Source organism: Xenopus tropicalis, chromosome 1, assembly GCF_000004195.4.
Source record: "Xenopus tropicalis strain Nigerian chromosome 1, UCB_Xtro_10.0, whole genome shotgun sequence".
In the NCBI taxonomy this organism is placed as follows: domain Eukaryota; kingdom Metazoa; phylum Chordata; class Amphibia; order Anura; family Pipidae; genus Xenopus; species Xenopus tropicalis.
In genome coordinates this window covers 212814858-212829927 of record NC_030677.2, presented here as the reverse complement: position 1 = coordinate 212829927, position 15070 = coordinate 212814858, and the positions used below count along the sequence as shown (strand labels likewise).

Sequence of the window (15070 nt, the reverse complement as noted above, 5' to 3'; positions counted from 1 at the left end):
AGCCCGTGTATGGGCACTACCGACGGGTCTGCCTGACTGATATCTGGCCTGAAATTCTAAGATTAGCAGACAATGGAAAGGAATAACGACTCTGCTGACTTTGTGAAAATCTGTTTTGTTTTTTTACCTGTTTATTAGAATATAAAAACCAAGAAAAGATTTCAGCGGCCAAACGCAAGGTGGAAACTGGAGGTTCCGAGAGGCCCTAGGGCCAAACGATTGAATTAACCCGATATTGGGCACCTTAGATGGGAATATCAGGAGAAGAGCCACTTGTTTGGGGAGGTGTATGGCCACCCTTTAGGTATATCTGTTTAAAAACAAACAAACATATATTCCTATGTTTATGTACCTTGTTCCATGTGTAAAGAATGGGGACATATTTCCCCTTTAATGGCTTTAAGGATTGGAAGGAATGTTTATATGAATAGAAACAATTCCCACCAGGTAACTTACTGCCAGTTAGTCCAGCAAAACACCATCAGTTCCCCACAATAAACTGAACCATTAACCCCCTGTGTGCCAGCTTCTCTCCCAGTGCCAGGCCTGCCCAATGTGTGATATTATGGCACTTTGTGGGTCAATGTTACCTCAGCTCTGGGCAGGTAGGGGAAATTACCCACAATGCATTGCCTTACAGACAGGGCAGATAATGAGCGATCACTGCCATGTGAGGGGCAATAGATTGAGAGCTTGTAGCCCAGGAACTGCAGGGGGAGGGGCTAACATGTAGTACAGTTGGGGCACATGTATTACTCCTTATGGGTGAAGCTACTAGTGGGTGCATGGCTACAGGCCCAGGGGCCATATCACATTACAATGGCCAAACTTCATTTATTGTATGTGGCTGGGCGCCATATTCCATCTGTTGTGAGTAAATTGCCCTGTCACGCCGCTCAGCGAGTTGACTGACAGTCGGCCAACCTCAGAATTTGTTTCTCTTTTGTGCGGCTTCTTCCTGGTGACACGCCCCCTTTTCCGTTTTTTGACCAATCCCAGTCGGCCAGACGCGCAGTTGCTAGGAGTTAGTAGGACAGACGCGGTAGGCTCCTTCATTGCAGTGCGCCTTCATCTTTACGGACCAATCAGAAGCGGCGGCCGGGTAGGACGCTAGAGGCGTGGCCTATATCCCATCATTCCTTGCTCATCACCCGTCAGTTCTGGGCCCCGCTGATTGGTTGCAGTATTAAGACGCAAGCGCAGACGGCGGACAGTGATGCTGCACTTTACCCTCCTGTGTGTGTAAGCCCCGCCCAGCCGCCGGCGCTCCTCCTCCTTTCCCTCGGTCAGTCACACAGTGAAAGCGAGAGAACGGACAGCGGGGCAGCGAGCGGAGCAGCGAGAGGGAACAGCGGGACTCACAGGCGGGACGGGACCGAAACACCTGATAAGCGGCAGGAACCGAGCGCTCAGTTTCTCCTTACCGGCAGCGGAGCGGCACAGGCCGGACACCGAGCATGGCTTCCGGATCCGAGTGAGTTACCGGGGAGCGGGCTGAGGGGGGTCTGTGGGTGCCGGTGGGACGCCGCCGCCGGGAGCTCCGCCCATTGGCTGGCACAGCGGGACCCGGGGTGTGCGGCCTACTGCGGCCTCCTCATCCTGCTGTGTCATGCACCCCTCACAGCGGCACCTACCGGCAGGACTACAACTCCCAGCATTCCCTGCCAACAGCCGGCCCCAGTGTTATCTGCTGGGAATGGTACCCTGCCTGCCGGGACTGACCTACAGGAAACCTGCCGGGAGAGCCTTGTCTTTTCCAGTGGGTCACCTCTGGCTGCCTTGGGGGATGCTGGGAGTTGTAGTCCAACATCAGGATTAGGGTGCCCTGCCTCTAATATCATCATGTCTGGGGCCCTAGCTGCCCTGGGGGATGCTGGGAATTGTAGGCCACTAGCAGCATGGGTTTATACTGTATGACATTAGTGGGGTACAGGGAGTCTGCAGTAGTACCAGGCCTTGTACAGTGGCTGATCTCCAGCTGCTGTGGGGGATGCTGGGAATTGTAGTCCAACATCAGGATTAGGGTGCCCTGCCTCTAATATCATCATGTCTGGGGCCCTAGCTGCCTTGGGGGATGCTGGGAGTTGTAGTCCAACATCTGGATTAGGATCCCCTGCCTCTAATATCATGTCTGGGGCCCTAGCTGCCTTGGGGGATGCTGGGAATTGTAGTCCAACATCAGGATTAGGGTGCCCTGCCTCTAATATCATCATGACTGGGGCCCTAGCTGCCTTGGGGGATGCTGGGAGTTGTAGTCCAACATCAGGATTAGGGTGCCCTGCCTCTAATATCATGCTTGGGGCCCTAGCCGCCTTGGGGGATGCTGGGAGTTGTAGTCCAACATCAGGATTAGGGTGCCCTGCCTCTAATATCATGCTTGGGGCCCTAGCCGCCTTGGGGGATGCTGGGAGTTGTAGTCCAACATCAGGATTAGGGTGCCCTGCCTCTAATATCATGCTTGGGGCCCTAGCCGCCTTGGGGGATGCTGGGAATTGTAGTCCAACATCAGGATTAGGGTGCCCTGCCTCTAATATCATGTCTGGGGCCCTAGCTGCCTTGGGGGATGCTGGGAATTGTAGTCCAACATCAGGATTAGGGTGCCCTGCCTCTAATATCATCATGACTGGGGCCCTAGCTGCCTTGGGGGATGCTGGGAGTTGTAGTCCAACATCAGGATTAGGGTGCCCTGCCTCTAATATCATGCTTGGGGCCCTAGCCGCCTTGGGGGATGCTGGGAGTTGTAGTCCAACATCAGGATTAGGGTGCCCTGCCTCTAATATCATGCTTGGGGCCCTAGCTGCCTTGGGGGATGCTGGGAGTTGTAGTCCAACATCAGGATTAGGGTGCCCTGCCTCTAATATCATGTCTGGGGGCACTAGCCGCCTTGGGGGATGCTGGGAGTTGTAGGCCACTAGCAGCATGGGTTTATACTGTATGACATTAGTGGGGTACAGGGAGCCTGTAGTAGTACCAGGCCTTGTACAGTGGCTGATCTCCAGCTGCTGTGGGGGATGCTGGGAGTTGTAGTCCAGTCACCGTATCTAGTTGAACGCTGGTTGCTATAGAGAACCTGACATTGGCAACACAGGGTACCCTTTGGGTATAATAGGAGCCATAGCTGGGCATGAGGGTGGGTATCCATGGAAACCTGCCAGAAATGAGGCAACTTGCCGGGAACTCTTATTGGCCCTTTGTCTGCATCCCAATCTGAGCTATGGCTGATGTACCCTATCAAATATGTATAACCCTGCCCATTTGGGCCGCTGGCACACTGCCTGGGTGTGAGTATGTGCCTGTGGCCCAGTGCCAAGGTGCCAGTGGAACTGCTTTATGATGCTGGCACCGGTGCCCACAGCTGCTGGCACTCACAGCATAGAGAGGGGCCGTGCCACCTCATCCTAATCACTGGCCAGTTAGTGGGGTTTGGGCAGGACCTACCCCTGCCATTACAATGGTACGTTCCAGAACAGGCAGTGCAGAGAGATACACCAGGGTTATACCAACTGCAGCTGGGGGGGTTATATCTGTGTGCCCATGCCTATTGGCTGACCCTCGGGCCCCCATGTGCTCTGGGCCTGCTCCCTGCTGGGTCCCTGCGCTTTGCCCAATGAATGGTTCTCCCCTGTCAGCACAAATGCCCCTGCCCCCAGAGGGAACGGCCATGCTAAGCTTTCCTGCCCCTCGTGAGAGAAGCCCCCCCCCCGCACTACAGTCTGACCTTCTGGATCCCCAGCGCCCACCTACCTACCTGCCCCTGGGCTCTTGGGGTGCTCTCCTCCCCTTCTGCTCCACATTTATATAAATCTCTATACATTTGCCCAAACCTGCCCAATATTATATGGAGTAGCCCCCCCATCCCCCCTCCTTGTCCCAACTCTCTTTATAACCGGTGCCAAGCGATACCCTTAGCAACCTGGGTGTTATTATCCCCCCCCCTGAGGTGAGAAGTGGAACTGCAGGAGACTGGAGGAGCCCCACACACACTTGGCTGATAGTGATACCCCATTGGGAGATGCTGATGTATCCAGGATCCCGTACCCTGTGGGTAAATGGCATCTGTGCCCGCTAATTGGCAGGAAATAGGGCTGTACTTCTGGTTCTGACTCTTCAAACAATGTAGCCCTTCCCCAGTTCTGCAGCTGGATTCTGCTACATAGTTTCAGGAGTCGGAACCAGCAGTGCAGAGAATATAAACAGAGGCTGCCGTCTGTAGCAACTCAATTTAAAACCATTTGATATGGAAAATGAATAAATATCAAGAGTTTGTGTTTTTATTGTCAAAAGGTTTTTAGTTGGAAATCCCCTAAATTCCCTCACAGTCACCTCCTGGGCTGGGCCCTGCCTGTCACTCATTCCCAGTCTCCTTGGTTACATGTAAATATACCTGGGTGGGGGCAGTACCGGTACTGGTATCAGTTCTGGCCCCACTGGGTATCTGTATGGGGCCAGGTATTGTGTCTGTCTGTCCCTTTCCCTTCCCTGCACTGCTGGTTCTGACTCCTGATACAACTCCCCAATATCCATTCATCCCTCATTCTCACTGGGTTTATAGTTATGTGTAACTGTCACTGTCCCTTTCCCTTCCCTGCACTGCTGGTTCTGACTCCTGATACAACTCCCCAATATCCATTCATTCCTCATTCTCACTGGGTTTATAGTTATGTGTAACTGTCACTGTGTCTGTCCCTTTCCCTTCCCTGCACTGCTGGTTCTGACTCCTGATACAACTCCCCAATACCCATTCATTCCTCATTCTCACTGGGTTTATAGTTATGTGTAACTGTCACTGTGTCTGTCCCTTTCCCTTCCCTGCACTGCTGGTTCTGACTCCTGATACAACTCCCCAATATCCATTCATCCCTCATTCTCACTGGGTTTATAGTTATGTGTAACTGTCACTGTCCCTTTCCCTTCCCTGCACTGCTGGTTCTGACTCCTGATACAACTCCCCAATACCCATTCATTCCTCATTCTCACTGGGTTTATAGTTATGTGTAACTGTCACTGTGTCTGTCCCTTTCCCTTCCCTGCACTGCTGGTTCTGACTCCTGATACAACTCCCCAATATCCATTTATTCCTCATTCTCACTGGGTTTATAGTTATGTGTAACTGTCACTGTGTCTGTCCCTTTCCCTTCTCTGCACTGCTGGTTCTGACTCCTGATACAACTCCCCAATATCCATTATGTTATGTGTAACTGTCACTGTGTCTGTCCCTTTCCCTTCCCTGCACTGCTGGTTCTGACTCCTGATACAACTCCCCAATATCCATTCATCCCTCATTCTCACTGGGTTTATAGTTATGTGTAACTGTCACTGTGTCTGTCCCTTTCCCTTCCCTGCACTGCTGGTTCTGACTCCTGATACAACTCCCCAATACCCATTCATCCCTCATTCTCACTGGGTTTATAGTTATGTGTAACTGTCACTGTGTCTGTCCCTTTCCCTTCCCTGCACTGCTGGTTCTGACTCCTGATACAACTCCCCAATACCCATTCATTCCTCATTCTCACTGGGTTTATAGTTATGTATCTGTCACTGTGTCTGTCTGTCCCTTTCCCTTCTCTAGTTCTGACTCTAGAAACAATGTAGCTGAAATCTGCTTACATCCGTACACCTTTTTACAGCAGTTCGTACTTGCTTTATGGCAGCAGTTCTGGATAGGAGCTGGGTATCAGAGAGGTACAGATACCATAGGAGTTGGGGCAGTTGCCGCTGGGCGGGAGGGGGAGTTGGGGCAGTTGCCGCTGGGCGGGAGGGGGAGTTGGGGCAGTTGCCGCTGGGCGGGAGGGGGAGTTGGGGCAGTTGCTCAGCAGTCTGTGCTGTTAGTAAATAGGGAAGGAGCCAGCCAGAAACGAAACCAAAAGCTGCGCTCCCTGCGTCACCGCTTGCACCCCTGGCACTGACTGTACATTCCTAAGGCTTTAACCCTTGCTTATCTCTGTTCATCTTCATACAATAAACAATCCTTTAGATTGTAAGCTCTTGAGCAGGGCCCACTAATCTTATTTTTTACTCTGTTACCCTTGTTTGTTAAGTTATTGTAAGACCATAAATAATAACTATATATATTATAGTAAATGCTAAATAATAAATACAGTGCCAGACTCAGTGGCTGGGGGGTGCGGGCCCATAAGTACTGGCAGGCTCACACTCCATTAAGATGAATGAATAATTTAGCTAATTAACCCCCCCCCCCCTCTCTATTCAGTTCCAAATCAGACGACCTGTCTACAGCAATCCTGAAGCAGAAGAGCCGGCCCAATCGGCTGATTGTGGATGAATCCATCAATGAGGACAACAGTGTGGTGTCTCTGTCCCAGGTACGGCCAGTGCCAGTAGCACAAGCGCCTTGTTCCCGGGGTCTGTGTGGGACGGGGGGGTGGGGGGCCAGGGTTTAATGGCACCGGGGGGGGGGGGGGGGGCGCTGGGGTTTAATGGCACCGGGGGGGGGGGGTTGCTGGGGTTTAATGGCACCATTGGTGGACGCCGGGGTTTAATGGCACCGGGCTCTTGTTTCAGGCCAAGATGGATGAGCTGCAGCTCTTTAGGGGGGACACCGTGCTGCTGAAAGGGAAGAAGAGGAGGGAAGCCGTTTGCATCGTTCTCTCAGATGACACCTGTTCCGATGAAAAGATCCGAATGAACAGAGTCGTCCGGAACAACCTGAGGGTGCGGCTTGGAGATGTTATCAGGTATCACTGGGGATTGGGTTTGTTACTCGTGGCTCAGCTATTGGGCAGCATGGGGTATTGGGCCTGGTACTGTGGCTCAGCTATTGGGTATCATTGGGTCTGGTAATCATGGCTCAGCTATTGGGCAGCATGGGGTATTGGGCCTGGTACTGTGGCTCAGCTATTGGGTATCATTGGGTTTGTTACTCATGGCTCAGCTATTGGGTATCATTGGGTTTGTTACTCATGGCTCAGCTATTGGGTATCATGGGGTATTGGGCCTGGTACTCATGGCTCAGCTATTGGGTATCATGGGGTATTGGGCCTGGTACTCATGGCTCAGCTATTGGGTATCATTGGGTTTGTTACTCATGGCTCAGCTATTGGGCAGCATGGGGTATTGGGCCTGGTACTCATGGCTCAGCTATTGGGCAGCGTGGGGTATTGGGCCTGGTACTGTGGCCCAGCTATTGGGCACCATGGGGTAGGGTCTGGTACTGGGGCCCAGCTATTGGGCACCATGGGGTATTGGGTCTGGTACTGTGGCCCAGCTATTGGGCACCATGGGGTAGGGTCTGGTACTGGGGCCCAGCTATTGGACACCATGGGGTATTGGGTCTGGTACTGTGGCCCAGCTATTGGGCAGCATGGGGTAGGGTCTGGTACTGTGGCCCAGCTATTGGGCAGCATGGGGTAGGGTCTGGTACTGTGGCCCAGCTATTGGGCAGCATGGGGTAGGGTCTGGTACTGTGGCCCAGCTATTGGGCAGCATGGGGTAGGGTCTGGTACTGTGGCCCAGCTATTGGGCACCATGGGGTAGGTTCTGGTACTGTGGCCAGTGGTTGCTCTGCCATTGGCCACTCTGAGTTCTGTTACAGTTCCGCTACTCACTGCTCCTGTTTCTGCGCAGCATTCAGCCGTGCCCGGATGTGAAGTACGGCAAGCGGATCCATGTCCTGCCCATAGACGACACAGTGGAGGGCATCACTGGGAACCTGTTTGAGGTGTATCTCAAGCCTTACTTCTTGGAAGCCTACCGGCCAATCAGGAAAGGTACAGACTGCGCATCCCGGTGCTTTACCCTCAGTGCTACTTGGAAAGGCCCAGTTCTCTGGGCTCCGGTACCACCTAAAACATTTAAAGCGATAGTGACACATTCTGATTCTAACAGGGCCGTGTCACCATGTCCCTGGTTGGGAGAGCAGCAGGCCGGGCTTTGATAAGCTGGGCCAGTGTTCATAGTTGTCCTCCAGCCTATCAGGACATTACGTCCCCCTCCCCCCTGCCAAACTCTCAAGGAACCATGGTATGGGAGAGCCGGACAATTTTGGGGGATGTGGTTGCTGCAGTTTCCGAAGGGGCTCAGTGTTGGCTAAATGGGATTAGTTTCCCTTTAATACTTGTGTATTTGCACTGCCATTGTGTGAATTGTGCTCCACTGTAGGCACTTGTCATTGAGACTCATTGATAAGGATGTGTTTTACTGTTGGACTGATCCAGCCCATATCTGATGGGAGGGGTCAGGCTCAGAGAGAAACTGGACCCGGATCAGTATCTTTGCCCCAAATGTACATGCTATGTCCGACTGATTTTAATGGCACTTTCCTGCCTCTAGGTGACATTTTCCTGGTGCGCGGAGGGATGCGAGCAGTGGAGTTCAAAGTGGTGGAGACTGATCCCTCCCCGTACTGCATTGTGGCCCCCGATACTGTAATCCATTGTGAAGGGGAGCCCATTAAACGTGAAGTAAGTGCACTGTAAAGGCTATGGGGGGAGAGAAATGGGGGGGGGGGGAGCATGGGAAGTTCATACTGGTGCTGCAAGGCTAATAATTATATGGATGTAGCACTCATGGTGGGAGGGGGGCACTGTGCCAGGGGTATGGAGCTGGGCAGGGTACCTAGGCATGTAACTATTCTGCCTGACTTTACTGCCACCTACTGTTAGAATCTACTCCCTACAGTCCCATAGTGATTAGAGTATTTCATGATTATTACACAAACCCCCGTGATTCTGCTGGTCACATGATCGAGGGGTATGGGGTGGGCAAGCCAACCGTCCTGCGTGATAACGAGAGACTGAAATGTTGGCGTTTCTTTTTTTTAAAAATTGTTTTTATTGAGTTTTATTTAACATAAAGAAAGAAAAGGAAGAAGAGAGAGGAGATAGGAAAGAATGGAAATAAATAAAATGGCATGATACGGTTCTTGGTGAAATGTTGGCGTTTCTTAACCCGGCCGCACTTTCTCTTGCAGGATGAGGAGGAGTCCTTGAATGAAGTGGGCTATGATGACATCGGCGGCTGCAGGAAACAGCTGGCCCAGATCAAAGAGATGGTGGAACTGCCTCTCAGGCACCCGGCCCTCTTTAAGGCTATTGGGGTGAAGGTAAGACAATGGCAGTGAAGGGTGGGGGGCTGCTCTCTGTAGCTGTGAATGGAGGGGGGCAGAGATGTAACTGCTGCGTTTCCCTATTACCTATATACAGAGATCATAGGCTCTTGTTCCCCATTGGATGTAGTTTGTCCTTTTATCTTAAGGGAATATTAGGGGGATGTGGGGGCTTATAGGGGAAGAGCCAATGTGCCCCAGTTACTGCCTGTGCGCTTTGTGTACTGATACCTTTTGTTCTGCCTCTCAGCCTCCCAGGGGCATTCTGCTGTACGGACCCCCAGGCACTGGAAAAACCCTCATTGCTAGAGCTGTGGCCAATGAAACCGGAGCTTTCTTCTTCCTGATCAATGGTGAGAGATTCTGTTCCATCGGTCCCCTGCGCACTAGCTCTGTGTCCGCCATATTGTGCAACCCACCCAGCTATCAGTGATGTCACTGCACCCCCCCCTCCCAGCCAGTGGCATCAATGCATCAATCCTGCTGAGATGCTGCTGGGGGTGGAGGGGGTCAGTCAGAATCTTTAAAATGGCCAAAGACTTCAGGTTGGGACGGATGCAGGATGGAAAGGGGGGGGTAAGGGTTAATATGGCGATACATAGATACCGATCCTTTGCTCCTGGGCCCCCTGTTGCACAGCCCTGGGTGTTTGGGTGAGCGTTGCCGATTGTTGGGGTGGGCCAATAACTGGGCTACTTCTATGTCTCCGTCCAGGGCCCGAGATCATGAGCAAGTTGGCCGGCGAGTCGGAGAGCAACCTGCGCAAAGCGTTTGAGGAGGCCGAGAAGAACGCCCCGGCCATCATCTTTATAGACGAGCTGGACGCCATCGCCCCCAAGAGAGAGAAGGTGCGTCCCCAGAGGGAGCGGCTCACTTTATCTTTATTTAGGGGGGGCAGAGCAGCCTTTGTGATACCCCCATAAGAGGGCAGATTCTAATGCCCTGCCCCAGTGGCACAGAGCAAGACGTGACTTCTACTTTCCCTCCCTCAGACACACGGAGAAGTTGAGCGGCGCATTGTCTCTCAGCTACTGACTCTGATGGACGGGCTGAAACAGCGGGCACACGTCATTGTCATGGCCGCCACCAACCGACCCAACAGCATCGACCCGGCGCTCAGGCGATTTGGTTAGTCCCTGCTTCCCTGTGTCATTTGTACCTATATTTACCCCTGTTATTGCCCCACTGTGCCAACTCTCCGTTCAACCTGCTTGTGCCCTCAGGTCGCTTCGACAGGGAGGTTGATATCGGCATCCCCGACTCCACCGGGAGGCTGGAAATCCTGCAGATCCACACCAAGAACATGAAGCTTTCCGACGACGTGGATCTGGAGCAGGTTGGTGGCATTTCCCTTGTTCCCCGGCAGTCTGGGTGCAGTTGCCCCTGTGATTTTAACCCTTTCTGTTACGCCCACAGGTTGCAAATGAAACCCACGGACACGTAGGTGCCGACTTGGCCGCTCTGTGCTCGGAAGCCGCGCTCCAGGCCATCAGGAAGAAGATGGACCTCATAGACCTGGAAGATGAAACCATCGATGCTGAAGTGATGAACTCTTTGGCCGTCACCATGGATGACTTTAGGGTGGGTACAGTCACCCACTTTACATGAGGCTCCCCTCTCTGAGCTGTCTCCCCCCACTAATATCTTCATGGTTTGGTTTCAGTGGGCGCTGAGTCAGAGTAACCCCTCGGCCCTACGGGAGACGGTGGTGGAGGTGCCGCAGGTCACATGGGAGGATATCGGTGGCTTGGAAGACGTCAAGAGGGAGCTCCAGGAGCTGGTGCAGGTAAGCCCCCCCCCCCCCCAATTAATCTGTCGGCAAATAGAATCATTTCACAACTGATGCTTTATGGCAGGGATTATTGATCCCCGGCAGTGTCAGTTACCCTTTATCTGAGAGGCTTATGTGCAGCAGTGCAGTAATGGATTCCCTTTGCCGACTTCCTTGTTGCTTCCTCCATTTCATTCCACTGTTACTGACGCTGATTTGTCCCTGCTCAGTATCCTGTGGAGCATCCAGACAAGTTCCTGAAGTTCGGAATGACCCCATCGAAGGGTGTGCTTTTCTACGGGCCCCCCGGGTGCGGTAAGACTCTGCTGGCTAAGGCCATTGCCAACGAATGCCAGGCCAACTTCATCTCCATCAAAGGGCCAGAACTGCTCACCATGTGGTTCGGAGAGTCTGAGGCCAACGTCAGAGAGATATTTGACAAGGTAAGGCCCCTCCCACCCCCTGTAACTGCGTGTGCGCTGGCGCCCGTACGGCACCCTAACAACCAGCTCTTCCCCTCTGCTCTCAGGCTCGGCAGGCCGCTCCTTGTGTCCTCTTCTTTGATGAATTGGACTCCATTGCCAAGGCCCGAGGCGGCAACATTGGAGATGGTGGTGGAGCCGCCGACAGAGTCATTAACCAGATCCTCACAGAGATGGATGGAATGTCCACAAAGAAGAACGTCTTCATCATTGGAGCCACCAACAGGCCAGATATTATCGACCCCGCCATCTTGCGTCCCGGCCGTCTGGATCAGCTCATTTACATCCCACTGCCCGATGAGAAGTCCCGCATTGCCATCCTGAAGGCCAACCTTAGGAAGTCTCCTGTTGCCAAGGCAAGTCATTACCCAGGAAGGGGGCAGAATGTCCTTTTATTGCCCAACTGGCTTTATTGGTCCCACCCCACACCCAATAAAAGGCATTTAATTGGTTCCTTGTGTGTATATGATAGAGACTTTAGATTACCCATCCATCTTCCAGTCTGTCATTCAAAGCACTGCCTGGTTGCTATGGTCGTGGGAGGCTTTAGCAACCAAGTGCAGCACAAAAAGTTAATTGTTCTGTTTCTGTGGGGCCAAACCTCCCATGCTCCATGTAAGTTACTGACGCCTGCTGCGATTCTAAACAGGATGTGGACCTTGACTTCCTGGCCAAGATGACCAATGGTTTCTCCGGTGCCGATCTGACTGAGATTTGCCAGCGTGCCTGCAAACTGGCCATCAGGGAATCCATTGAGAATGAGATCCGAAGGGAGCGAGAGAGGCAGACCAACCCCTCGGCTATGGTAAGGAGGCGCTCGCTGTGATTGGGGCAGAACATGGGGGGTATTATAGGATGTCTCTGGGGTTTGTGCCTCACTGCGCCCCCCGTAGCCTGGGGGTCCGGGGGTTTCGCCTTCTACTGACCCCTCTCTCTGTTTCCCCCACCGATTGCAGGAAGTGGAAGAAGACGACCCTGTACCGGAAATCCGGAGAGACCACTTTGAAGAAGCCATGCGATTCGCCCGCCGCTCCGTCAGCGATAACGACATTCGCAAATACGAGATGTTCGCACAGACCCTTCAGCAGAGCAGAGGATTCGGCAGCTTCAGGTAACGCTGAGCAGCGAGGGCCGTCTCTTATGCCAAGTGCCAGCGTGGCCCCTTCACTTCAGCTTATTGGTCCCTGTATGGGGCCCTCCAGCCTAACCAATATATGGCCAAAAGTTGTACAGAAAATTCTAGTTAGGAGTTGGGATCAGATTGGTGCGTTGGTGGGTGTCATTTCCCAGTGTGACCTCTCCTTAGGCCTCTGTTATTGCTTGGGGTTCTGATCATACAAATCTGGGCCAGGGGCTGGTACCGGAGACGCTAAGGGTCCACTCTGTGACCTTGCCCAATGGGCAGCTGTATAATGTGTTGCCACCCTAGTCACTAAGGCAAAACACAATATTTTTGCAGCACAAAAGCTTTATCTGTGCTTATTGGTGCAGAGTAACTGCACTTACAGACCCTGGCATGGGGGGTGCGCTGGGCACCCTGATCCCCAATATTAACACTTACGGCACCCTGATCCCCAATATTAACCCTTACGGCACCCAACCGATTGCTTGTATCATCCACATAAACTGCGCATTTGCTCTCTGTCAGATTTCCCGCCGGGGGTCAAGGTGGAGCCGGTCCCAGCCAAGGAGCGGGCGGAGGCAGCGGCGGCAGCCATTTTAACGAGGAAGAAGATGATCTGTATGGTTAAAGAGTCGGCCGACTCGCCCCTCGTTGTACAGCGCAGAAATTCCTACGTTAATGGACACTCAGCTTTTCATTCCCCAGTCCCGGCAGCGTAGATGCACCCCCCCCACTCCTATGATTTGTTACACGGCTGTGAGAAGGGGAGAGCCAAGTCTCTCAGGATTCCGCCTTCAACTCTTACTTTTCTCTCCTTTCCCTCCCCGTCCCCCCCCCCCAAGCGGCCCCTGTGCTCGCGGCGTCGAGGGCGGGGAATGAAAGTTCTGCCCCTCCCACCGAGTGACTTTGGACTCCTTTTACCACCTGTGGGGGGAGGATCCTGCAGATCTGGTTCTGACTCCTCCAGTTTCAGCTGTTTTGCCTTCAACTGTTCATCCAAAGTGGGTTCTGTTGGGTTCTGGTTCTGTTTGGGGGAATCGATGCCAAGATTAACCCTTTGGCTGCCACCGTGCCTGGGGAGCTTTGTAGCCGGGCACCCTGGCAGTGAAAGGGTTAATAGAGCGGCAGCGGGGCCCCAGGGTGTTGCAGGGTTCTCCAGCTGTGATTGGGTCGCTCCCTCTCCTGTGGGTATGAGAAAAGCAGAATAAAAGAAATTAAACATTCTCTGAGGGTTTTTTTCCTTTCATTTTTTTCATGTTGGATTGAAATACGGAGGCTCGAGCGTCTCGACAATAAACTGACTGATCTCTAATGCGACTGTCTCTTTGCTCTTTGTAATTGAGTGGGGGGGGGGGTTATTGTATGTCTCCTCACCTGTGGGTATATAGGTGGCACCAGAGCACCACTCGGACCCCCCATACAGGGTAGGGTGTAATAGGAGTGGCTACTGGGCACCCACCTGGGTCGGGTCTGTCCTGCTGGGGAACATGGGCCCCCACTGTCTTTGTGAGAGCTTCCACTGGGGGGGGGGGGGGAGAGAGAGAGGCAGACAGGCAAGTGTGGGCAAGGCAATACTCTGAACCCAATTCTGCAGGGATCTGGCCAGCACTTGTGGGGTTGATGCCATACTCTGAACCCATTTCTGTGGTGATCTCGCTGGCACGTGTGGGGTTAACGCCATGCACTGAACCCATTTCTGCGGTGATCTTGCCGGCATGTCTGGGTCATTCTGAGGGGGGTGATTTATCTTCTGAATCAGAACGCTGGACCCAAATTTACATGCAGTTTTAGTGGCCGAGTCGTGATTGGATTTGGGGGCTGAAACAAAAGGTTTTTCCTAAATTCCAGCAGAATCTGAATTCTACTAACGATGGTTGTGATTTGTATTAAACGGCAGAGATAAATCCCATCAGCAGCTGCTGCTCCATAGAGTGTGTGTGTGTGTGTATATATATATATATATATATATATATATATATATATATATGTGTCAATAAGGAACAGTCAGTGGGGCAGGAAGGGGCAGAATGAAAGGGGGGGGGGGGGGTATAAAAGATATATAAAGATATATAGGTTCCTATTATCACTGAAGGGCTTGCATTTAGAGACACAAAGGGGCAGATTTAGCAAAATGTGAATGTGAGTTTAAAGGGTTAATAAGAAAGATGGGGGGGCATTTATTAATAAAAAAAGATAAATGAAAGTTTTAGTAAATCTGCCCCCAGTGCCTGTTGTTGGCAGTGAGTAGGTGCAGCCACCCTCTGTGGGTTTGTCTTGTGTCTGTAATTCCTGTGCCAGAGACACGGAGCTCTCTCCTCTCTCCTGCTCCCCCCTCCCTCAAGAATGCTAAGAACTCCCCCCCCCCCCCCCCAGGAATGTGGATCTGAGCCAATCAGCAGGAAGCTGACTCATAGTCTTACTGACAGAGCATGTACACGAGTCTTGGTGCAGGAGCAAGGCATTATGGGAACTTTGTATACCCAGCTCAGTGTTTTTTCCTATGAGGCTTCTGATCATCTGAACAGGGGAAATATGGGGAGACTTAAGGGCACTATTGGGAGAACTGAGGGTATGCCTGCAGCTTGGGATTAACTCTTTACTAGCCTTTCCTTCTCCTTTAAGCCTCTACC

At 52.4% G+C, this 15070-nt stretch overlaps 1 protein-coding gene across 1 annotated transcript; it reads left to right on the top strand.

The window, feature by feature from the left end:
• The first annotated feature begins 1344 nt into the window (after positions 1-1344).
• vcp (valosin containing protein) lies at positions 1345-13752 on the top strand. Its single transcript, NM_001005677.1, has 17 exons — positions 1345-1474; positions 6212-6323; positions 6523-6695; positions 7585-7727; positions 8290-8420; positions 8930-9061; positions 9315-9417; positions 9779-9912; positions 10057-10192; positions 10288-10400; positions 10481-10645; positions 10728-10850; positions 11066-11278; positions 11365-11673; positions 11967-12122; positions 12274-12428; positions 12966-13752. The coding sequence occupies exons 1-17, from the start codon at positions 1458-1460 to the stop codon at positions 13066-13068; spliced, it is 2418 nt and encodes an 805-aa protein (NP_001005677.1). The 5' UTR covers positions 1345-1457; the 3' UTR covers positions 13069-13752.
• Positions 13753-15070: the final 1318 nt, after the last annotated feature.